Genomic DNA, 26888 nt, shown 5'->3' with positions numbered 1-26888 from the left:
AGAAAAAACGGCATTTAGTTTATTTATTAACATTGATAATTTACCTGGGGAACTTTGCATGTATATAAATTAAATTAAAATCTACCTTTAACTGAAATGCTTTCCTTGATGGTGACCGGTATTCCCAAGAGCGGATAGTGATACTCCAACTCCTGGAGACTGTGCTTGCCTGACGCAATCAAGCGATCAGCTTCCTGAGCCTCGCCCATTGCCAATTCATATCTCGGCTGAACAACGGCATTTAGCATCGGGTTGACTTCCTTGATTCGCGAAATATAGGCGTGAACGATTTCTTCACTTTTGATCTGAAAGAAAAGGTTATGTGTTATTATACCATAGTAACATCAAAGTGTCATCACAAATTTACACAAATTTAGAGATTATAACTAGGTAGCATTTTTTTTATTAAAGAACATATTATACGTTATATCATGTGGGTCAATATATGAATAATTTACTTATAAAATAAAATAAATATTACTTATTAGAGAGTTTCTATGACTGTGACCATCAGAGAAAGTATGCTGAATAAATTTGTAATTTGTGTGAACGGTTACCCAAAATAATATAATAATATTATTATCTAATTGGTACCACTTTTATTTCGCAAATCTAATAATAATTGCTGAATTAATGAAGACTTTCTTTATATAGTATACACTGCAATTCAATTGGATAGAAGATTGTCTTCTTTTTATTTATATTATGATGCCGATGTCTGCTGATGGTTGGCCGCCAAATTGCAGTCTTACTTAAGCCGGTATTAGACTTTATAAATTATAAACAATCTTTTAAGTATCTAATGCTCAAATTACATTGGCATATTGCGCCTGGGCCGATCGTCTGCCAAGATTGCCAAAATCTATTACTTATCTATGGTTTTCCGGGATCATGAACGATCGTGAAAAAATTGGAACCAATCATATTTCCGTCTGCGACGATTCACAAAGATTCAAGCGAAGATTGTTGAGAACGTACTAAAATATTCGAAGCTACCGCCCGCTTGCGAGGTTAGATTTGACAGCTGAGTTTTGACGTAAAGTTGCGAAGGAAAACTTTCCAGTGCAGCCACCAATCTAACGAAGAAATAGTTTTCGGTCAACCTATATTTTTAATAATAGCAACACTATGTTTATTTTAAATCAATCAAAAGCAAGGATCAACGCGATCGAATCGTTGCGTGCATGTTGCGTGTATTAATTGCTTATAGTATAAAGACGTTGGTCACGACGGTCGGCGTGGATCGTTGGATCTGGTTGGATCTGCGCGTCTGCCAATGTAATTAAACCTCCCTTTATAGCATTTACTTTATCCCTTAATTGCATGGTATTGTCTTTCAGCAACAAAGTGTATAATTCTTCATATTTTTTTGTTTGAATAAAATTTTATTTAAAAATTGCAGTTCTCTGCAGTGGACAAAGTATACCTACTGACAAAATAGTTGTAGTTTTTATACACTGATGTCACTGTGAATTTATGATAATATTAAACATTAATTAGTGTGTAAAAATAATTTGTACCTACATTAAACGGTTACCCCATCATGTATTTAACGGTTATGAGTATTATTTTATAAAAAAACGCGAGATATATTAGTATGGTGAAAGAATACTGTGTGTACGGTGGAATAAATTTAGGAATAGCGAATAGATAAGAGATTGGACCAAACAGCCTCTCGTTACAAAGAGAGTGAAAAGGCGACTTAGCTTGGCCACGTATACCGTAGGCCATAATACTTCTAGTTATTGGCCATACTCCAAATTCAATATATTAATGTATATTTTGGGGAAAATGATGATTGTTTCATAAATGGTAATAATTTAAACGAAATATCTAATCGAAAATCTTAATTTATTGCTTAACTCAAAGGTAATCAATAACTAGCACTACCATCTTCGCAATTCAGTGCCACGGCTTGACTATAGTTACCCTTGCTTTGAAGGCCACTAAACTATATTTTGTACTCAGTAAAATTGTTGATTTTTATACGTTGATTTCAATCAATTGGATTTGGAAAATATCATCTGACAACATTGCAAAACACTTCATACCTGTACGATGTGTCTATAGTCTAAGCTTCATACCATAAACTAATCTTTTATACCATATTCATAATGTCGTGCTATCAGTTTTTATAAAATATATTTTATAAAATAATATTAAGTAGGTATTACACTGTAAAAATATAAAAAAGATCTTTGAAAATTTTATTCATAAAATATATTGTTCAACGATCTAATAGTCTAATACCGGCCTTAGTTATCTCGAATTATTGGCATTTCGCGTGACTAGAGAGTCGAGTATTTCCAATTCATCACTCAGATATTTGCTTAGTTAGGTATTGTTATGATGATCAATGGAATAAAAACTACAATATTTATTTATACTAATTTATGTATACAACAGTTGCAAATCATGTTAGAATAATCATTTAAATTACACTGTCGATTGGCAGAATTTAGATGATGCAGCTATTAGCAATTATTCTTTAAAATTATACTTTGATCTGTAAATTAATGGGTAATAGAACTCACCCGGAAAATGAAAGATGAAAGTTGGAATCTCAATGGTCATTGGGGCATAATGCTAGAAGTGCCCCCTGTATCAGACATTACTTGTGTTCAAAATTTTATTTTTTTTATATTAGAATTTAATGCCCATGTCATAATATGTAATAAATAGGTAGACAGCTAACGTGACACCAATTGTTATATTCTATACACACGGCGGTTATCGACGATAGTTTATCATATTTATGTATTGAGGAAATATTATAATTGTTACAATAAGTTAGCTGTATAAACTGTCAAATCAGTTTATCTTGCTCTCAAAGTTTACACAGCGAAGAGAGGGACTGTTAAAACATATAACTTTTCAACAGTTATTGTAAAAATTAAACACCTCAAAACATAAATATGATAAACTACCGTCGATAGTCGCTGATAGCCGCCTTGTGTATAGAATAGACCCACAAGAAATGCATGTTATGTAAAATATAAAAAACGTAAATATGTAATCATCGGCCGGGGTCGATCGACTGCTGGAGGAAGACTTACCCTAGCTATCTCTTTACTTTTTTCGGTCCCTAGTTCTTCGCTACATGCAGCGAACTTTAGAAGTTGTGGCATGGAAAATGTTGGACACGTTGGAAAGACCATAAAATAAGCCAATGTTTAAAGAAGCACACAAAAATACACGATGTGAAAAAATATAAATTTAATATTGAAATTGTCCTATCTCTATTATGTTGATAGATTATTAATAGCACATATTTTCAATACGCCATAATAAATCAAATCAAATACAGTGTTGCCGGCAAGCTTAGGATATCTCATCTAAATCAATATAATATGTTCAAAATGAGTGGGTGACTACGTACAACGAAATAATGACTAAACCTAACCTAACATAAATAGATTCCACAAAAAAAAATTTTTTCACAAAAGTTTCATTTTTCCCCTGGCTGTTCTGTTTTGTCATTTTCTGTTTTGTCACGTTCTGTTTTGTCACTGTTCTGTTTTGTCATGTTCTGTTCCGATATATATATTATTATATTGTTAATGAAATTTAACAAACAATCGCCATACTGAACAGTTTATATATTTGTAATAAGCGCTTCTAGCATTAGTCCCCAGAGCAGGGATGGCAAATAGGATTTGATCGACGTGCCAAAATAAGCCGATTTTTTCAATTCGTGGCGCGTGCTTTTTTAGGTGTACATAATATGATATAATCCAAATCAAATTTATTGAATATAAAAATATAATTAAGTACAATGATACACATAAAATGAAAGAAAATATGGAAAAATAAAAACATTTAATAACACAATCTTTTTAAGGTTTTTTGTTTCATGTTATTTGCGAGACTTTTTATATTTGGCTGATAATATTATGTCGTTGCTTGCAAATTAATAAATGCTGCTGAATCTTCCTTTATCAACATATTTCGAGTATTTCAATGTACACGATTCAATATAGAAAACAATACTTTCACATTAGTACGTGGTAGAAAAAATGTTCAACAACGATTATTAGTTTTTAAAAGATATAAAAGTATCAGGCAGCTTTTCCCTGTATTGACACAATATACATATACATCAACATGATTTCGCTTTGATTTTATATTTTTCCGCTATAAACGTTTTGAATATTAAAAAATAAAAGGATTTTTTTTTTGCGTGCCGTTGAAAACTTTTAGCGTATCAAGTTGGGCACGCGTACCGCGTATTGCCATCGCTGCCCCAGAGCCTACTATATTATGTAGTATTATAATGTATAATTATTTTATTATGTAACCGCTGAATACGCACCGATGAGATTTTTCAATTAAGCTACGGCTATCCTACTTAATTACGACAATTTTAACTAGTAGTTCTTACATGAAATGCTTAGGTACCAATTGCATTCAATATATTCTCAAATATTGTGACTTATTCGATGAATAAAAAAAATAGTTTGTTATATCATAATAATAAAATGATTTTTGATTTACTGTAACCGTGCTAACTCCTCTGATAAAGCATATTATGGACGTCGCACAACGTGTCCAATAATCCCCACTGATCACCAATAGTCTTGCCTAACACCGATTACAAACTCGACTTTATTAGGTGATGCTATATTTTTAAAAACTAAAAAACTTTTGATGTCCCAATTTTTTCACGGATGGTTTCGAAGTATTTATTGCCACATTCTTCTAATATTGTTTTACGTACGGGGCTAATTTTTATGAATAAATTGTGAATATTTAAAACATTATATAATACATAACCTTTCGTATTATAGTAATATTAATATCTCATTTCAAAATCTGAATGACAAACTTCTTTACTATGGACAACAGATGTCTGTCGATCCTTGTTTTTCGACAGAATACTATTTGCAATACCAAGTATCAATACTTTTACTTTCGACATGATATCGATAACCATTGATATCATTCATTACTCTTTCCATTCAAATTTGAATAAAATAATTATCTAGGCCATACGCATAATAATATTATAATTTGCAGTAATAAGATACCTACCCGATTATATAAATATTTAATATATTATGTAGATATATGTAATGTGAATGTATCGGTAAAAAATAGCTCAGTAAAAAAATCTACAAGATTTAATAAACTCTTTTTTATTGAACGAATAATTATTTACAAGATTTAAGAATGTAACGTTCAAGGAACATAGAATTAATCTGTTATTTGGCAAAATTCCTTATATTATAGAATATAGAGGATTGAACATGCTTTCATAGTTTTAAAATACCTCAGATACACTGTTAATACTCTTTACAAAATATAATACAGATAGATCCAACGATGTAGTGTGTGAGGTTTAAAGAATCTTGAGAAATGGCCTAAAGTTCGTAGTATTAAAAAATTTACTAAGTAGTTCAATTCAATTCAATTTATCTTTTTAACATATTGTAGACTTTACAAGTTATAAGTTTAAGACGTTCACAAAATACCATGAAACATTATTATAAAGAAGAAAAAAAGTAATAGAAGCGATAAAAATTAAAATATAAAAAGAGAACATAATATTATAAACATACACAAACAGTGAAAATACAATTATACATCTATAAAAGTTCAAAAAAGTACACGTGTAGTATAAGTATATATGGTAAGTACATAATTTGATAAATTAGTAACTGGCCGTTCAGCTAATTGGGAAGATTTTTGCTTTATCGATAATCCAACATAATATTATCTTGTTGGACATACACAATTTACTACATCCGATGTCAAACATAGGACCGCACATTCCATGTGTGCAAAATGTGCATTACATGAGAGGGGCCAAATTTAAAATAGGGACAAAATATCAGATAGTTTGTCCATTTTACTTTGATTATAATAGTAATATGTTGATGACATGACAAGTAAAATCTAACTTCCGATACAACTATTTTAGATTGTAAGATTATGGAAGATGAGATTATCACATACTGATTGATAATATATTAATATATACTAAGGGATGGCCTCAACTTCGGTCGAAATATGGTAACTTTACACTAAAATACATTCTTTGCCTTCGCACTATCAACTTCAATCAAATTCTCCACACATAGCAAAGTAGTGTATAAATATTGTATAAATGATGTGTGTTATTATTAAAACTTGGATAACGGCAAAAGAGTTGTTAATTTTTTACATGTGTTTACATACTTGATTGATAGACAGAACTGTTTATAATGATTGTTTTATTGTATGCATTTGTAGACTGTATTAAATTTTAAGGGTGTATTTTATTTAGATAATATTAATTTGGTTACCTATGTGAATTTGGTATTTAATAGTTTTAATAGTTCATTTTTGGACAAATAGAATATGTAAGGAACGCCTAGTTAATTGAGAGATTAATTTTGAACTGCTTGATTAAAAAGTTTGATATAGACTGATTAATTTGATTATTAACGTCTAAACTCGTTAGTTATAATAATTTATGTTGATATATGCAACTATACATCTCACATTTAATGCCAGATGTAAAAAATATCATTAATACGTCTACGGTTCTGAAATGGCTATCAAATTTTGTAAGTAATACAATTTCAATTAATTTCTTCTAGGTATAGCTCACACGTTCTTTGATACATACATAACTCTTTAGGAGTTTTGCTGATTATTATATAATACAAATTAGACAAGCTCTTTGCCAGCCTATTGAGGGCAGTTATACATGAGTCGATATAGATAGAAAGGACCACTCAACTCGACCCCATTTTGTTAAAAGTACAAAGATAGTGTAAGTGTACATTTCAGAATAAAACATTTGTGCGCTTAATAAAATCAAATTATCTGGCACTGTTCTGACACTTGATTGTGTGCGTTCAAAAATCTTAGTATCCGGGTCCAGTTGTGATAACTTATTAAATTACCCAGAACATTGCGTACGCCGTTCTCTGATTTTTTTCATTCTCCAAAGAAAAGTTATTATTGCCATTTATGATGCCCATGTATGTCACTGTACTCAGAGAACCACTATTTGTCAAACCACAATTATTATTTTACAAATCTCTCAATATACCTAGATAGAGTTATGCGTATAACATAGAATCACAATAAAGGCTCGTAAAGTCTAAGCAGGGTAAGAGCCTAAGAGCGCGATGCAGAACCATCACTAAATATGATTAACTAAGTCGCACATGGCAATAAACACCATCCAGAGTTGCTAATTAAGTTCGTGTCCGAAAACTTGTACGTATGCAGTTCACCGTATCACACTTCACCGTGAAATGTTGTATCGGAAATATATGGCCGTATATTAAAGACCATCCAACCTCTTTGGGTTGTATAGTAGGTACTGACATACAATTAGTCATGTCTAAATAAAACAAAGTTATTGTTAAACATGTCATTAATGACTGCCCAATATGACAAAAAGAGCGATGATTTATTGGAGCTTTGAGAAGACAATATAAAAACGAAATTAGCTTTCAAAAATCTCACAAAATACTAAACAAAAAAAAACACAAAGCTACACAAAATATCTAATTCTGACCATTAAAAAAATAAACGAAATATAAACATATAATAACTCACTACTTACAGACCCCACCTAAAACCTTAATCTAGCATTTTTTTAAATGTTTTAAGCTCTCACAAATGCGAATATATAATTATCTCAATGAACTTCCTTATACGAAAATGCAAGGGCATAGTACCTTGACACATCCTTACTAATTGAGACCTTAAAACCCATTCGCTGCATCCAACGCAACCGGTGCGTTGCCCATCAGGTGGACATTAGATATAATTAGTATGTTATTTAAATGTGATAATTAAATATTAATTAAAAGGTCCGCAGCTAATGGACTGAAAGGAATCTGAGACAAGCTGTATGGGCGCATCTTCAAAATTCCTTGGACTGACCGGGTAACAAATGTTGACGTTCTCAATCAATCGATTGGGAAAGGACCGAGAAGCTCTGCATGGTATCAATACCACAAAACAACAGTAACTCTGCCACATTTTGAGAGGACTATTGTACGCAATTCTTCAACTTGTCATCCAAGGAAAGATCAATTGAAAATGTAGTAGCGGACGACGCAGCATTTCGTGGCTTAGGATCCTAGGAACTGAACTTCTGTTAAGGGATGGCACGATAAGAAGAAGCAGCTTGTTGGGTAATAGCCCCCATTTACTTTTAGATATTATACCTTATACGGCTTATACCTAAGCTTATATAATATGTATAGTATTTTTTTAGTGTATGCAGAGGCACAGAGGATTTGCTCGCATGTTGCCTTCATCTTTACCAGCGTCTTCACGCTACTTAGTGGTCAAACGCAAGAAAAACCTCAGCATGCGAACTGAAACGTACTCAGATGTTCACAGTGTCTTACGTGGACCGTTGTAAGTAATTTGTGAATCTCTTCTTTCTTCAAAAATACAAATAAAATAAACACAGTGAAAGTTGGACTGCTTTTTCGGTAATGAATATCAACGCGATTATGATCAGTGGCATAGCTACCTCATTGCAAGAATATACATAGATTGGAGCCCAGCTGGACATTATGAGTCTTATCTGAGTCCGATAATTATTGTCAATAAATTTTATATTTTATTATATCGATAATACGGAAACCATATAAAATCTCAAAAAGTTTAATGATTCCGTTCGATGTACAATAAATTTTTCTTTGTAATTCACTAATAAAACCACTCAAAAAAATCTTGAATGTGTTCGAATAACCCTATTTGAGATTAATCATTAATTCAATTCTGTACGAGAATATGGTTGATTCCTTATTGAACTGTAAAATTTTGGTAAAAACATTGGTAAATTCTATTCCACTATATAATAATAATATAATATATAATAAACGTCTTCATAAAGCGATCCAGATTCACACAGGATTGTAAAGCCAATTTGATATATATATTTAGCAAAGCTCCATGAAATTTTACAGCTGAATTAGGAATCAACCCAGACATTCTCGTATACATATTTTATATTGACATTTATGTTATATTGACCGTGTCCGATCCTAATAAGATCATAATATGGGCCTCCACGGAGAGAGAGAGAAAAAAAACAAACAAAAAAATATTTAATATATTAATAAGCCATGGCCCACTATAGTCAGGCCGTGACACGAAACTGTTCATTCCATCACATTTGTGTGCAAAAATTAAATCGACATTATTTTAGAATAAGATTAATGTGTTGTTTTCGTTTTAAACTCGAGTATTCATGTTATAGGTAACGGTGATTAAAAAAAACTGATTTTTTTGGACATTGATTTTAGGCGAAAAAAATTGCCGGTAAAGACGATTACTAGACAGATTGTCATATAAATTTAAAAAAGGTTTCCTTTTCATTTTACATATTAACTTGGTCGCACATAGAGTTGGGTATTTCCAGAGAAAATCTCAATCTCGAGAATCGGGATTTCCCGAAATGATGAAATTTTTCAATTATCGAGATTTGGGATTTCCAGAAAAGAATTCTCGAGATATCGAGAAAAACCTGTAAAAATCCAAAAATCGAGTTTGTATGTACGACCAGGCTTACATCGAATATTGTTAGTTGCCCACCTTGTTAAAATGTTGTTAAACTATGATATGTCAGTAGGTAGATACATTGTATAATAATAAAAAAATTAACGCGATTCAAAGTAAACAAACTGTGTTGAACATTTAACTTAGTTTCTTATATAACTATTGGCGTAATGTTATTTATTTGTACCGGATAGAGTTTTTTTACTTGAAAATAACCACTTTTTTAGCTATGAATTCAAAACTTGCGGGTCAACTATACCTACATACCAGTTGATTAAACTAAAAGATAATACAGTGTAGTTACTAATGATTATTTATTATTTGAAGTGGTTTGAATTGCATAACTAATAATAATATATTCAATGATAAAGGGCAATCATTGATTAACTACGACGAAAAGTATTTAATATGTTTGGGGAGACATACATTACAATTATTAATACTTGATATCCCCAGCGGCGATTTCCTTTGACGCAGATGACACGAACAGTTCAAACTAGTCTTCGTGCGTATGTTTCCAATTGATTATACAACATTACCCATTTTTCATCACTGTCTATAATTATTATTAATTACTTAATTATTTTTTTATTCAACGAATAATTCACACGATTTAAGAATGTAACATTCTAATTATTGAACATACATAATTTTGAAAACACTTCTGAGAAAATATATTATAATCAATAGAAAAATATTTTTTCAAAAAAATAAAACACGCAGCAGAGACCGAACCTGTGTCTCTCGGCAATAGTAACTCAATTTGTTATGTATGTTCACTAATAATTATGTTTAATTGAAGAATGGAATTATGATTTCTTTTATCATGGAGGCATCCACTTCCCGAAATTCGCCACCATTAAAACTTTTAAATAAATAGATGGTAAACAAAATTTCGTATCTAATGTCATTTCTAAAACACATATAATATTTATAACATTTATCTATATATGCGAGACAACTATTTCCGACACTCACTTGTTCCCACGTCCGTTCTTTCACTTTACGAATGCGCAGCCATAAGCGGAAAACACAGTAGCAAAATTCAAGGGAAACATAAAAGAATTCTACAATGCTAAAATGAAGGCGCACAAAATCAGGCCATGATGTAAGGTGTGAGACATTCAGAACTCTTCATAGGTTCCACGAGAGAATTTTAGTTTGACACTTGGGCTGCCCATTCAAAATGTGGGCTGATGCCAGTGATGTAGTGGATTAAAGTGTTTCATCAGTCTAAATCCGATGTGATTTTGCTTTTTTACTTGATACAGCTAAATTTAAAAAAATGTTCCTACCTAAAAATTGGAATATTGAATAATTTGCTTTAAAAACGTGTGTTTGATAAGTTATGGTTTAAAATAAACAGTCACCCGGCACAATTTTATTTAACGCTGGACTGGCGGATGCATACGGTTGCAACAAAGACCGTACAATGCTTAGGATTGAATATTTTGGAGAACAGCAGTACAAATTGGAGATACTGTTACATACCTATACAATATCAATATAAACATGGAAACGTTAGCAGGATGAAATATGTTTTACAATACACCATGTACAGTATTGTATGTGACATTAATTTAGCAAATTTGCGGACACGGTGTAGAATAGGATGACAATTACGTTTTAAAGATGTAAATTCGCATTTTAAATATTTACCCTCATAAAGGACGCGCCAGTCGGAGGTGTTAAGGGGTGTAAATCACCCGGGCGGCAAAAGTCCGAAATAAATATTATCTTGTATTCAAGAAAATCTCAATAAAATAATAATATTAAATAATATGATGCTCCTTCAACATTTTAAGAAAAAAAAATTGTCTAATAGTTTGTTTTTAAACATTTTTTTTATAAATTATGCTTCCGTAATCCACGATCACTCACACCACATATCGAGCTTGTCAAGTCACTTGTCACAAGTCACAAGTCAACGCTATAATTAAAAATGATACCTATATATTTACATAAAATATGTCAAAAAATTTTGTGACCCACTAAAACCTTATTTTTTATTTGAGAGGGGGGCCGGTAATTTTGGAATGACACCCGAGCGACAGCCACCTATAACACGGCTCTGACCTTGTAATGTAGATACAGTTTATTTTTATCGACATACATAATATTTGCAAAAGAATGAAGTTTATTTGAGTATGCAATTTTTTTCAATACCGAAATGTATTTAATCAGGGTCGTTAACGATTGTCGTTTTTATTTAGATACACTTACTAATTAGTATGTCAATGGTAGCATCAGAGGAGTTGGTTATACTATAATTGTTTTCTATATCTGCTCGTAAGACGATCACAATATGAGCATACACAGAGTGGAGGTTTGTATTCACAATTTTTTGTTTTTACGAAAAATGTATGTTAGACACTTGCTCAATCTATTAGATCCATACTCTGACTCTAAACACAATATGTGTATAAATGTCAGATACAGGATTCGAACCTAGGACACACGACATTTTAAGCCGACACCGACGCGTAATACGCTCGCCCATCGTGGGCGTTATTTTATGTAGATAATTATTGGTAAATTAATCCATTCTTATACGATGTTAGAACTCAATTATACGGTAATGTTATAGGTGACAATTGAAAATAATAAATACGTTCATTCGAATTTTATAACTCCCCAAGTGCCCAAAATGGATAAACATTCTGAACCACCCGTTCTTGTATCGTTTGAACCACGTTATTCAGTATCAAGAAAGCGAAATATCCAAAAAAATATGATTGACAGCCGACATTCAATCGTTCAATAGACAAAAAAAAGATATGTAGATTAAAAAAAAACGAATTTTTAAAGAACTAGCCTTATAAAGGGACCAAACATTAGAAAATGAGAAGATATTGGACAAATAGACAATCAAATAGACATGCGTGGACTCAACGGCGTCTGCGTTGCCGTGTGTCTTGGCCCTAATATATATTTTAAATGTAAACCCATTGCAAATATGCCATCACCATAATAATATTATGAAGGCTTATCTTTATGCATTAACTTGAGATACAATTAGGTTGTCATAATTTTATTTAGAAGCCAATTCAAAAATTATCAAAAATGACCATGTATTTGTGATGATTTCACATCGATAAGATCATCAAGAAAAAAGTAAGAACGTTGTATGGGGGCTCGGAGCACCGGAATGCCCCCAAATTTGATTGCATATATCGTCACATTGTATGTGTATACTGAAATTCAAGTTGGTAAATAAATAGAGCATAATATGGGCCTCCACGGAATGGATGTTATATTATTGGGTGACAGATTTATTTACAAGAAATAGTTATTGACTATTCATAAAACTCACTGAGTCCTCGCAATGGATCAAACATACATTGAAAAAATAACATGCATTTTTTGTCTAGCCACTATACCGAACCCGCGTTCCACGGTTTCATAGACGCCAGCTCTACCAAATCAGTTACCATGAGTGCAAAGTTCGGATTAATAAAAATAGCGCTTGTATATATAATAATTCTTGTACCGGATTCGAGGTCATGAATTCGTATAGTATGTATAATAGTTAATCTTCTCCGCAAGGACAGCACTGAATATAATATAGATAGGGTATAAATAAAATACAAATGGCGTCTTTGGTTCCTTACTTGCGTACTGTCATTTGTAATTTTAGACGGTTGTTCGTCTAAATAATAAATAACTACTTTTAAACCTTGCAGTTTTACAGCGAGGTATAATAGTGTTACGGTACGTTTACTAACGGTATGTAGCGACACAATACGACGAATGCAATTTGATACATTGTCATCATTAATCAATAGATTTTTAAAAAACACAGACACACCAACTTTTCTTAACGTGCGTTCGCTGAACAGCTGTTTGTTATTATACATAGTAATTTATTAAACTATTTTTTTATTCAACGAATAATTCGACACCCGGCAAGATTTTCCCTGCGTCTCCCGGGATTCGCGCCCATGCGCTCAATCACTAAGCTATACGTGTCCTATTTAATTGCAACAAAGTTAACTAGTGGTTTTTACAATAGTCTCTGAAGCGCTTTCTAAAGTGCGTTAAGTATTGGCAATCGGCTGTATTTGTATTTTAAATCAAAGTATTAATTACCAACCGGTGTCAGAATCACTCTAAATAATTGTTATTCTAACGTACTTGCACTTGATAATAATTTAATTAAGTATTTTTTTATTCAACGAATAATTCACAAGATTTAAGAATGTAACATTATTTAATTGAAAATACATGATTTGAAAAAAAATCTGGGAAGGTGCAGGTTTGAATCCTGCTGGGTGTCGTATTTTTTTGAAATCTTGTCGTTATATTATATTTTCAGAAGTGTTAATAATTACATATTATATTATTTTATGGATATTTTTATCATTAAAATGTAATTTATTAAGTTCTTTCGAAAATCTTAAAAATATATTTTTTTAAATTTATTATTTCAATGTAGGTATTCAAGTATTTTTTTTTAAATTTAAAAATCATAATTTTTTCAAAAAAAATTAAATGTGTATAAACTTGAAATCTATTTTAGTTAAATTGAATCGCTCTTCGGTATTGTAACCACACCAATGTAACGTACATTATGATAACATTTCAAAAACAGAAATGTTTTATATTGAATGTAAGTATACATTTTGTGTTGAACTAAGGTACGTATTGAAATAATATTGTTTGCTATCTGTTGCCTTCGAAGTTAATGTTTGGATTTTATACATAATAACAAAAGTAAACGTTAAAATTATGAGCAATTTATAAAATGTTATTATCATCTCATTGAAATGTACATATTATTATTGTAACCTAGGAATAGGAAAAGTATCTTTCAAATAACCACAATTTTGGTGTTTTTAAATCCATTTTTTTCTATTCACCTTTAAAAGTCAAGACACTTTTTTTCCAAAATATGGATTGGAAATCGTATTAATTATTATCACTAAAACAACATTATGTGACATATTACTAATAATAATAAATTAGTGTAAAAGTGAATCAAGGGAAAGGTGCATTTTCACCTGGTGGTTTCGATGTTTATTACAAGTTAATTTAAACAAATAAACTCTACCAGTCCTTCACCGATGCACTAACACTGCATCGTGCATTCTCCCTCCATCTTAACCCACTTTCACTATAATTGGCTGGATCAAATTCAAAGAATTCGTCTGTCTTACTCTAGTACAGTGGTTTTCAAGAGAATTTTCTTAAAAATAGCTGACGGCTACATTACATAAATTCACTAATTTTTCATTTTTCCTACCGTCGGGTTGATGCACCCGAAAAAACTGATAAACAATCTTATAACATCTCTGCCTTTTTCAACAATTCATGCTTAGTCATTAGTGTCACAGGCGAAAATATTAGTAACCTGCGAATTAATTGTATAAACTTACTGCATACTTAATAATTACTATAGATTATTAATTATAATAAGAGTGCAATATTTATAATGCAATAATGCTACAACTAGGGTAGAAACAGTTTAATTGAAACAATGATAATTTTTAATTACATTATTATTTTTTTAATGATAACAGCCTGATATTTATAAAAATGGGGGATGGTTGAAACATATATTAAAATGTTGTTAGTTATTTTTTAATTAATACTAACGTTAACTAAAATGGCAAATACTATATTTGGTTTTATAAACAAACCAGAAACCTATGATGCCCGCACACCGCTGATAGATACAGTTGAAAACCAATGCTCTAGAGTGAATTTAATAAAAAAAAACTATATGATATATACGTTATATACATGGTTGACTTTTGAGAATGTCATAAAAAAGTCCACTTTAGTTTTGTTATCGTCTATTAAAAATTACATAATTTGAAAGTATGTCATACCTATTGTGTAAATTAATGTAGATAGATATATCGCTATATTATATTATTATCATGCATATTTAAATATATATGTGTGTTAAGAATTAAACACATTATAAAAAGGTTTTTCACTTAAAATCTTTAAGATATTTTTTTAAATGGGGTTTCTCTAATAGACAACCAATGGATAAATCGGGGAGAAAAATTCTAACACGACATCATAATGATTATTAAGTGTTCAATATACGCTCGCAATTATCTACACATTTATTTATTTCGATATGTGGGCCATAACTAAGCGAAATGAGTAGACGCAGAATCATTATACATAACATTTACAGACGTTGGCTAGACTCAAATTAGCAAAAATCAAAAATCAAATAACCAGCATGAGTATTTCAGACACAACAAAAACTGGTAAAAACCTATGCAGCGTTCTGTAAAAATTGGCCATGTTTCGAATTCGAAATGCTCGATGAAATATTACGTATGAAGTAATTTATTGAATAAAGCTATCAATTCGTTCAAATTAAAGTTTCTTGGTTTATCTTGGCTATATCTGCACATTTAATAATTTATTTAAATTACAGTTTGGGTGAATTTTAAATTGTGTTGAAACGCTTGCGGTTTTTAACAGGTCCGGGCGATTATAGTGCGAAGTTTTCTGTATATAAATCTACAGTGCGAAATGATCTGCAGCAAACATCAACATCGGTACTAATTGTAATTCTTTATTCGGTTTCATTTTCATATATTTTGGGGAAGTTCTGCATAATATAATATGATGTTCTTCAACGCCTTTCGTGTTCGTACATATTATACAAATGTCAGAAAATATTCACCATATTTTTGTGTAGACAAATAAACTCATCAAATTATTACACCACAAAATAAAGTAGATACCTGCCTAAAGAGGAAGTATTGTATTGTGAAGACTAAAGTATAATAACGTGACGATGTTCGTCTTGTGAAAAATGTCTAAAATCTGATGGTATAATAAAATATTGGTTATTGTTTAGTCTATTTAGGGCCTAGGAAAACAGTCTTCTAGCACACACTACTAACTGTGATAATCCCTTCATATTTTAAGAATGGCCTCTGCAAAGAGTCCGAAACGTCAAGGAAAGAATGAGAGAGTGATAATTCAAAAACCTATCGTTATAAAAATAATACTTACATTTTTCAAAGAATATTTCCAAGGGAAGTTAGAGGGATGTAAAATATAATTAATATAGTCTTCTACTGGCTAGAGTCGAAATAAATAAACTTTTTTGTTTGTAGAATTTTATTATAATGCATCGTACGTAATTGTTGGATAATAATTAAAGCATTTTACTCTCATATTCGCACAGAAACTAGGTACATCTGTACTGAAGATTCAAAACATATTATATTTTAAATACATTAATTAAAACATTGACACATTCATAATAGGTATAACGAAATATTTTATTATAAGGAGAAAACTGATTTTTGTATCGCTACCGGTTTTAACAAATCTATGCAGTTTTAGTCTGTCTTCAATATTGTAAGTTGTCTTTGCTACGGTAAATACCGAACATTTGATTAGTCTTACAATTTATTTATTGAGACTTAAAACAGGAGACTTACAAAAAGGTCTATCAAATGAAACAACAAACAAAGTGTTGGTCTGAGCTCTAGATCTAAAAAATGAAACCGGTAGACGTGTACTTTTTTATTGTCATAAATTATATCGTCGACCGAATAATTATAACTGGTTTTAAGTACCTACGATTTATTAGTTAATCTAGTTTGAAAATTTATTGTATAAAATAAGTATAGACTATTGATGAAAGATGACATTGTCTACTGAAGAAAGACCAAAATTATAATATTTAAGTAATTACATAATAAGGTATAATATGTTAATTTTTTTTGTGTGTAAACCCAAGTTTAGTAACTGATACATGTAACTATTGCCTTGTTAAGGGGGGACATGCTCGTCGAAGGTCAAAATTGAGTTTTTATTGTATTTTCAAACCATGATCCTGGACACTCCTTAAACGTTGTAGATAATCTATTTATATAATTTTGAAGCCTTATTATCCTTTATAGTTATTTTAAACATTTGATGACTGCATAAAGTATTTTTGTTACATAAAATAGTATTCTTTTAAACCTCTCGCTCTAATGTTTTAGAATATAGTCATATTTCGGTACATAACTGTGCAGTGGTGTTAAGATTTTTTACATTTATTAATTTTTAAACGCATTTATAAAACCATTACCATAATTTATTACGAGATAATTTTTGTAAAATATTCACGATAAAAAATTATTTTGATAATCTCTGTGATCCCAAATTTGTCAAGAATTAGGCATTTTATTATTCAAAAAATCGGCAAGATTAACACATTTGAAGATGATTCTAAAGATACTTATTATAAGCTATGTCTTTGTCCATTCAAGTGTGATAAAAATCTTATGAATAATGATTGCTTTATAATAATTATTGACCTAAAAATAAGGTAGTGTTTTTTTGAAATACGCCATTTCTTTTGTCATTCCCTAGTGGTTAAGCTACAACATACGGCCGTAGCCATAAATTGGCAAACTATAATTAAAGTAGGGAGTAAAATTATGTTAACGCGCGTGTTTGAACATGTACCTAACCGAATTTTTTTTTATTTTTTTTTAAACGGTACATGTTCAAACACGCGCATTAATATCATTTACTCCCTACTTCAATTATAGTTTGTCAATTTATGGCTACGGCCGTATGTTGTAGCTTAACCACTGGGGAATGACAAAAGAAATGGCGTATTTCAAAAAAACACTACCTTATTCTTAGGTCAATAATTATTATAAAGCAATCATTATTCATAAGATGTTTATCACACTTGAATGGACAAAGACATAGCTTATAATAAGTATCTTTAGAATCATCTTGAAATGTGTTAATCTTGCCGATTTTTTGAATAATAAAATGCCTAATTCTTGTCAAATTTGGGATCACAGAGATTATCAATATAATTTTTTATCGTGAATATTTTACAAAAATTATCTCGTAATAAATTATGGTAATGGTTTTATAAATGCGTTTAAAAATTAATAAATGTAAAAAATCTTAACACCACTGCACAGTTATGTACCGAAATATGACTATATTCTAAAACATTAGAGCGAGAGGTTTAAAAGAATACTATTTTATGTAACAAAAATACTTTATGCAGTCATCAAATGTTTAAAATAACTATAAAGGATAATAAGGCTTCAAAATTATATAAATAGATTATCTACAACGTTTAAGGAGTGTCCAGGATCATGGTTTGAAAATACAATAAAAACTCAATTTTGACCTTCGACGAGCATGTCCCCCCTTAAAAAATAATCCTAATGTCTGTAAGTAAATAAATGAGTCACCTAGAGTCATAACTCACATTTTTCAATCTTGTTATTTTTCAGTTAAATAAACGAAGTGATTCTAAAGGCATTAATATAAAATAAAGAAAAGTAATTGGCTATCAAAAGTCACTTTAAACCGTGTGAAAATTGTTGACAAAGTTTACTGTTGGTGTCATAACTCACATTTTTCAATGAATAATAACCTAACCTAACCAAACAGAGCTCTATTTCATATAAAATCTGCAGTCTTAGGAGTGTTATATACTTTCAAACAAAATATAAATCAACTCACTCGTTAATACTCAAAGGAGTTCAATAGTTTTTTTCTAATTAGAAAAAATGGTCTGATGGTTTTTTACGATTATTTCAAAACTGTATTTTTGATTCTAGATAACTCAAATAATGGTTTATAATACAAAATAAGTAGACATTTTACCTGTTTCAATCGGACCATTGCCGCAAGCTGTGTTGCACTTTTTAATAGTATCGGATTGGAAATTGAAGGAATTTTCTTTTTTCTCTTCATTCTTGAAAATAGGCTCGGTATAACAAACAATATACCAAACAACCAATTTGTAATTCTCATTATAGACCTTACGTAATAATTCAACATATTGTATTTTTGACTGTCTGGATCTCAGTAAAAATGAATCATATACCAAACACTTTCTTTTAACATAACACTTTGCGTCGACTCACTTATTGTTACTTAATAGATATTGCATTCAAAATCAAGTTTTTTTCAGTCCAAAATTATAATGCAGTTCAGTATGATAAACCATTTCATAACAACACTATAAATTATTCCTTACATTATTTTGTATTTAAAAAATATTTAATTTAACACACAAACGTTCGTTACAGTGAACTTAATTTAAAAATAATACGCAATATGTTCACTCAATCACAAAAAATTATCTTTAAAATACAACCTTGTGGTTAAGTTATATACTTATATTTTTTGTTGAAAGTAGATCAGACAGTAATAATGCCCTTGTTATAATTATTATTTGTAATTTATTTATTTATTATACTGGTGATAATATTTTTTTTAAACTGATTCTAAATAAAAAAGTTTATTTTTATTTGTCAAATTCTGGTCAAATGCGGCTGTGTTTTAAAAAAATTTGTACCAACAATCACACCTGACTTTTAACGCGCGACTGGCCAAAAAATGTTAACAAAAATACGGTGTGGCGATCTGAAACCGAATCGACTTTCTAGCGTTGTTTTTTTGGCGGTATTATAATGTATTAATAGTTATTTTATTCTGCACTGATGTAATATTATGCTCGGAGAGCAATATTACTCGTTAGTTAATATGCACATTCATGGCCGTAATCATAGGCGTCCAAACGTAACTGAATTCACTCCTTTTAACCTTCAATATTAATCATGGGTGTTATTGAGATTAATTATTCATATCCTTACCTCTTACCATGATTCAATACCTAGTTCATGGATATCCAGCCTGTCGCTTGCGGTGCCATAAGTCCCTGGAATAATAAAATTCCACAAACAGTTTAGGCTACCTATCAATGACATGCAGTGTCTTTTGAGATCAGACATGCTTTTCAAAAGCATTTATGCCTATATTGAAATTACAAGATGTATTTTAAAATAATATAAGATATTGTCACGCCGGATATTCCAATTTTTAAATAAGTATCTACAGACCTACAATCTTATTTGAAGAATTGATGGGGGAGCATGTTCAAGTGGTGGAAAAATATAAGTTACAAACCATATCCTCTGGGAATATGTGAGGCTGACTATAGGTACAACAACCGTGGCACTGAATTGCGAATGACGATGGTAGTGCTAGTTACTGATTATCTTTGAATGCAAAGCGAAGTAAATAAGCTTTCCGATTGAATGTTTCGTTCAAAATAATCAATTTATTACCATTTAATAACAATCATCATTGTCTACAGTTTACCGGAATTATGGAACTGACTTCGGGTGATCTTATAACTGGGAGTTAGTCTAATTTTTATATGTCAGTAATATTAAAATTTAGTTGTAGGCATTTTGTATTTCTGTCCAAATCGGATCACTCGAGATAAGGTAGTAGAATGGATGTTGAATCTGCATCCAGATAGAGAGATCCTTATAAAAACCAAGATCCAGCTTGACGTTGGAACGACGAATGGAATACCTATTTTCATACAAAACATGCTCAATATATTCCAATACTTAACGAGATCCTGCCAGCTGAAGAAAATGGTATTGCCTTTGTACTTGATGAAGAGATAGGGTAATAATATAAAGTTTTAAAATCTTTTTCGTCTGAAAATGTGTCTTATAATCCTGTACACATTATTTATATGATTGTCTAGTACCTACTGATACTCACAGTAAACAGGTCATGATATGTAGGTATTATTTTACGGTAGAAAAATAATTATTTCTCCAACAAAGACCTTATATTTTTCCATGATTTCAAAATTGTTTTAATATATAATAATATTTTCAGCAAATTCTTGCGATCAAAACGCCAAAGGATGCTTCCTGATAAAATGGCTGCACGTCATATGCTTTAGGTGGAGGACAATAGGTAGCTATCTCTCTACATTATTATTATGCATGTATTACCTACCTACATTTTTTACGAATTAATATTTATTGTAGTTAGGTAGGTACAATATACTTTTATGACAAGTTAATAAAATTGTTCGTGCGAACATGACATTATGATACTACGTAGACATGACAAATTATGTGTAAGGAAGACGTCACTACTAGGGTTTGCAATACCGGGATCCCAATCAATTTTTTGATACTAAACATTCAGAATGCGTGATTTCCGGGATTTCAGAATTAACTTTCATACGATGTACGTTTGAATTAATAACTTATTTTTGTGATGTAATAATTTATCTGTAAAATCTTAAAAATTATAGTTAGTATTTTTAATGAATTATATAAAATGTAGGTACAATAATTCTGATTTAACTTCCGATACGTTTTTTCTTTTATCAGGAATTGTATTCCCTTTTTTATTTTGCAATTTGTAAAATGCCGAAGTTGAAGACAATTCAAATTAAAGTCCTATAAACATTGCTGTACTAGAACTTTTTATCAGTTTACCTACCACAGTCTACCTACCTTCAACAGACATTCTTTGCCACTGCGAGAGGAAGATACTGAGAAATGTTTTTAGAGTCGTATGCGAGGAAGATGACATGTAGCGAGGAAGGTATAACCACGTGGTGATGTATGACGCTTTTTCATGCGGCGTCTCACACATCGAAGTGAGGTGACTCTTTTGGTCTGGTCATGTCTCAACGATAAAACACACCACCAAAAAGATACCTATTCGACCATATTGGGAGACCTAGAGTGCGCTAGTTGAACTATTTATAAAGAGACATAGCAGGAAGCTTGAAATAGATAGAGGGAAATGAAAATGTATCATGGAAGCGGATATGACCCACATAATTGGAACGATAACTTAATGACTATCTAATGTTTGAAACTTTCATGGTTGTTTCTTTTTGTCGCAATAGATTGGGTTTCCGCCGCATGTACTTCTTCCTTCTTTCCTCAACGTTTCGGGCTCGTTGCAGAGGCCATCATCAATAGATATGACGTGTTATGATGAAGTGTACGAGAAAAGAAGGAAGAAGTACACGCGGCGGAAACTCAGGAATCCATTACGTTAATGACTATCATTTTAAAACGTCATTAATAATACCAACAAAAATATTGATAAAGTGAAGTGTGATTTATTTGGGATCGCGGTATTGATCAAAAATATACAATGCAGTTGTTAAATATTAAATATTTATATAGGGTTTCATTATGTGCAATAATTAAAATCAAACTACATTTTACATAAATTTTATATTAGTGACCGTTAGTTAGTAGTTAATATTGTCATCCACACCTCACTATACAAGTGAATGAATAATTCATACAAAAAAATATTGAGCCATATTTTACGTATTTGTGAGAATGTTAATCCCGAATTTCCGGGATTTAAAATTGCGTCCGGGATTGCAATCCCTGGTTACTACGTGACGATTTTAGAGATCTATGTATTCAAATGCTATTATCCAAAGATGTTCAGTTTAGTAATAAATCATTTAGGTATATATTCAAATTCTTATTTCATCTACTATCGCGGGTATGGCTTTGCCAAGTGAAAATATTTATAGGTTGTTTCTTGAATTAACGGATTTTGAATATAAACATCTCATTCATTTTTTTCTTGAATATTATTTTCTCTTTTGGTTTAATTAAGTACCTACGCCTTTGAAAGTGGTCACTTCGCACTGACTATACAAATACAAATTTCTAATGTACCTGTCTTACCGCGTCTTCGTTTTTTTTATTTTACAATTATATTTCAGATCTTTGAACTACTTATTTTTTTCATTATTACGTAGTTAAGTAGGTAGCCAGAACCCAATTAGATTGTTCGCAAAGTCAGCACTTCTCAAAGACTCCTATAAACGATACACCTTATATCTACGCAGTATCGAACGTTCGAACGAAATATTATGACCAACAAAAATTAAAATATATTTCAGAAACACCAACATAAGAAAATATAATTCGGTACCCTACGCGTAATTATGCAAAAACCACTGAATACATTTCGGTGGTTGATGGCTTGAATGAACGCCTTAGGTCCCAAGATATGTAAAAAATAAAATTTATTACAAAAATTGCCAAAATAATACCTACCCCTAGATCGGAGATATTGCATCGACACGTCAATAGTATAAACTTCAAAGAGTTACCATTGCTCATTGAATCAAAACGTTTTCCAAACCTCAAAACTCCTGCTATTATCAGACGGTTGTACATGGGAATTTAATTCATTGTGTGAGTGCGGAGAAATCCAAGCTACTGAACATTCCGTAGAAATATGCGTTCTGTATATATTACCTTTCTATTAGAGCTTGTCGCCATCTGGACAAGAAATTAAACACCAACCACATGACGTGGACTTAGTTTTCACTGGTGCCTCTCCGAGTGAACACCATTTCTTGACTATATGATTTTGTGTTGGTGACTATAACTTGTGCCTGAAGATATTTTTATTGTGTCATGTACACCCTACCGCCATACGCCATATGCCGGACTTAATATAAAATCCACAGATTAAAATAATTGATGATTTTAATATAATTTAAAATAAACCCAATGATTAATCCATCTCAATTACGTCATCGTCATATATGCGTGATTATTTATTAATTAGGGTCGATTTGGATATTATTATCTTCTGGCATACTTTTATAATTATTATAAAGATTCATATTCGATAAAATCGACCAATTTACTTATCTATGCTCCAATGTAACCACTAACTACAACAAAATGTCAGAATCCGTAAAGATCTGAAATCCAAAGTGCTGTTTTACTGAGGCCAGTCCTCACATATTGTTGTTGTGCCATCAGTTATCACTAACAAATCTAAAATGGTATTTTGATATTCGGAAGATAGATCCTGAGAGCGATATTATTTGACGCCAAGAATGAAGATGCAGTGTGGTGCATACTTCACAACAGCGAAGTCTACAAGGAATTTGGGGAATACAATATAATTCGAATCATCAAATTTTCACGTCAAAAACTGGCTGGCCATATTCAACGAATTGGCTAACCGGCCAGCACAGTTTTGAATGCGAAAGTAATAGAAGAACCAAATTTTATTATGGTGGTTGGATGACATGGCCCAGGATGCGCGAGATATCGGAATTCCGAAATGGAATATGAATGATTTGGTTAGACAGTCTTTAGACGATGACTGGATAAAGTCAGGGTTCACTCCGGCCTATTGCAGATTATTCAATTTAGATTTTATCAAAAACAGTAATTTGCTACAAAATCAAGCATGCGTGAAATTAGGTAAGTAAATGGTATCTTATCATTCATGATGGATGAAAATAGAAGTAAGATTACAGGTGAATTATCAAATTTACTTTCTTATGAACCCGTGCTGACAGGAAGTATAATTTCAGCACTCAATTCACATGCTCTGCCACTTGACCAGCGGAGTAGTTGAGTAACAATGGAAAAAAAAACTATATATTATGCCATCCCAGACGCAAACCAAAATATATATAACAATAACAATTATTGTCCTTGCTCTTGTCAAAAAGTAGAGGTAGCTGCTTATGTCACGGGACCATATTCATAGAATTCATTGCAAATATATTAGTATTGAGTCACCCAATATTATAAACTCCATGTAATTTTGGTCAACGTATAAATTTGCAAGATTATTTCTATAGAATACATTGTATAATTCATTGGAAATTTGTAAATGGGAAGTTTTTAATAAATCAAACAAAAATCTGATGAAACCAACCCATAATTTTATTGTGTCAGATATTTGTTGTGTTTTCCAATATTTTTCCTTCTTCAATCTCTTTTTTTTAGATTAGTAGCAAAACAACTTTTTTGCATAATAATTTCAAAATTTATGGTTACATAATGTTACATTTCGTAATTCGTACCTAATTTGACTTTTTTCGAAATTCCGGTCATTTCAATTTCACATTTCACGAGGTTTTCCTGCATACATATAATTTGAATTATGTTGAAATGGTAGAAAATAGGTTTGGTAGGTCCCTACCAATATTGATTAACTAGGTATATTAATTAGGCAATTTAAAATTACTTACCTATTACTCGAGCGGTAACGTATTGCCTTATAATATCGAGGGTCTCGAGACAAATTCGCATGTTGTTTTTTCAAAATGTGTTTGGACACAGAGTATGAACTTAATAGGTTAAACAAGTGGTTAAAATCCATTTCTCGTAGAAACAAAATCGGATTGTACCTATAACTAATTAAAAAGTGATATATGAAAGACAAACATGTCCAACATATATACTACATTATTGGTACCAATTTAGTAGAGTTTCGTCTTGATATCTCAAAAGATTTCGAAGTTATAAGATGAGACTTGATTAGGTAATTTTAACAGATTTTTACGAGGACTCCATTATGACCTGTGGTTATGTATAACTTTGAATTGAATCAATTACCAACTAAAATCTACTAAATTGACTTCATTCAGAAATTTGACCGGAACCGGCTTTTAGCAGTCCCATAAGCAGGAGCTAGCTTTAATTTATTTTAATATAGCATATGGTTTAATTTAGTTATCAAAATTAGCTGTAGGAGTTGTAAAAACTTGTAAACGTTGTACAAAAACGACCTGATTAGACTGCCCAATTTAGGGAAGGCAACCCATAATACCTCATCTGGTGGGGTTGGTAAGTCCCGATGTATGAACCAGTCAGACTCGGTCAGTTGCTGTGTCGGTCTGTTGTTTTACGCTTGCCCGGTCTATATTAATCTAAGCTGCAAAAAACATTGTAAACTCATCCCACGCTATGTGCAGGCTTAATTTTAAATTTAAACCCGTTCTCCGCTACAACTCTTGTTTATTTGACTCGCCCTATACCGCATCCTGATAAGAAACAGACGCTAGCTTGGGACCCCATCATATAGAAGTAAAATAACATATTTCGTTGTTTAAAAAAACGTATTTATGTTTTGTATGCGTGAAAATACTCCAAATTACTGCAGCCTGTAGCCTTCCTCACTTGAGCTGTATTGGTGATGACTGATGATATTTATATACGATACAATATCGTCTATATAATTGACTTACGGGTAGGATTTCAATCTAATTAAAATACGTATAAGCGTTGGACTATGATACCGTGGGTCCCAGGTTCGAATCCTGGGTCTGGCAAGTACACATATTGTTTTTCAATTTGTGTGTGAGTCAGGGTATGGACCTAATAGGTTGAGCAAGTGGCTGACATCCATTTCTCTTTAAAAAAATCTGTTAATACAAACCTCTACTCTGTGGAGGCCTATGACCCTTTTAAGATCGGACATGGTCGAAAAAAAATAAGCAAATTTAATAAACTACATAGAATAGAATGATATAGGATTATAATTTTAAAGATAAATATTTTTCAAGAAGACTTCGCTACTAATATGCATTTGTTATAATTGTGAACATATTTCTAATTTAAACTTTTATGATCACAACTTATATTCCTTCATATCATGCATAAAAAGGACCTTTTTGTATATAAGTAACATTGAATTACTAGAATAATTATTAGTTTAGTGTAGAGAAGTATGGAACTGAAAGATAAATGTTGGTTATAAGCCGGCTTGCACATCAAAACTCGTCCGTGTGTCTCGACGTCATC

General features: G+C 31.3%; 1 protein-coding gene across 1 annotated transcript in view; it reads right to left on the bottom strand.

Annotated features, from left to right (window-relative positions):
- Nucleotides 1-19829, bottom strand: part of LOC147079077 (fatty-acid amide hydrolase 2-like) — a 65606-nt gene extending 45777 nt beyond the window's left edge. The window contains exons 1-2 of the mRNA XM_085948836.1: nucleotides 19129-19829; nucleotides 86-305 (exon numbers count right to left, since the gene is read on the bottom strand). Of these exons, the coding sequence (XP_085804962.1) occupies nucleotides 86-305; nucleotides 19129-19305 (397 nt within the window). The 5' untranslated portion in view covers nucleotides 19306-19829. The remainder of the gene's footprint in view (nucleotides 1-85; nucleotides 306-19128) is intronic.
- Nucleotides 19830-26888: the final 7059 nt, after the last annotated feature.

The sequence above is a fragment of the Rhyacophila brunnea genome, unplaced genomic scaffold (assembly GCF_057557595.1).
Source record: "Rhyacophila brunnea isolate RB1 unplaced genomic scaffold, BYU_Rbru_1.0 scaffold_10, whole genome shotgun sequence".
NCBI classification, from domain to species: Eukaryota; Metazoa; Arthropoda; class Insecta; order Trichoptera; family Rhyacophilidae; genus Rhyacophila; species Rhyacophila brunnea.
Note: the sequence above shows the minus strand (reverse complement) of the source record. Positions and strands in the feature narration are given on the sequence as shown.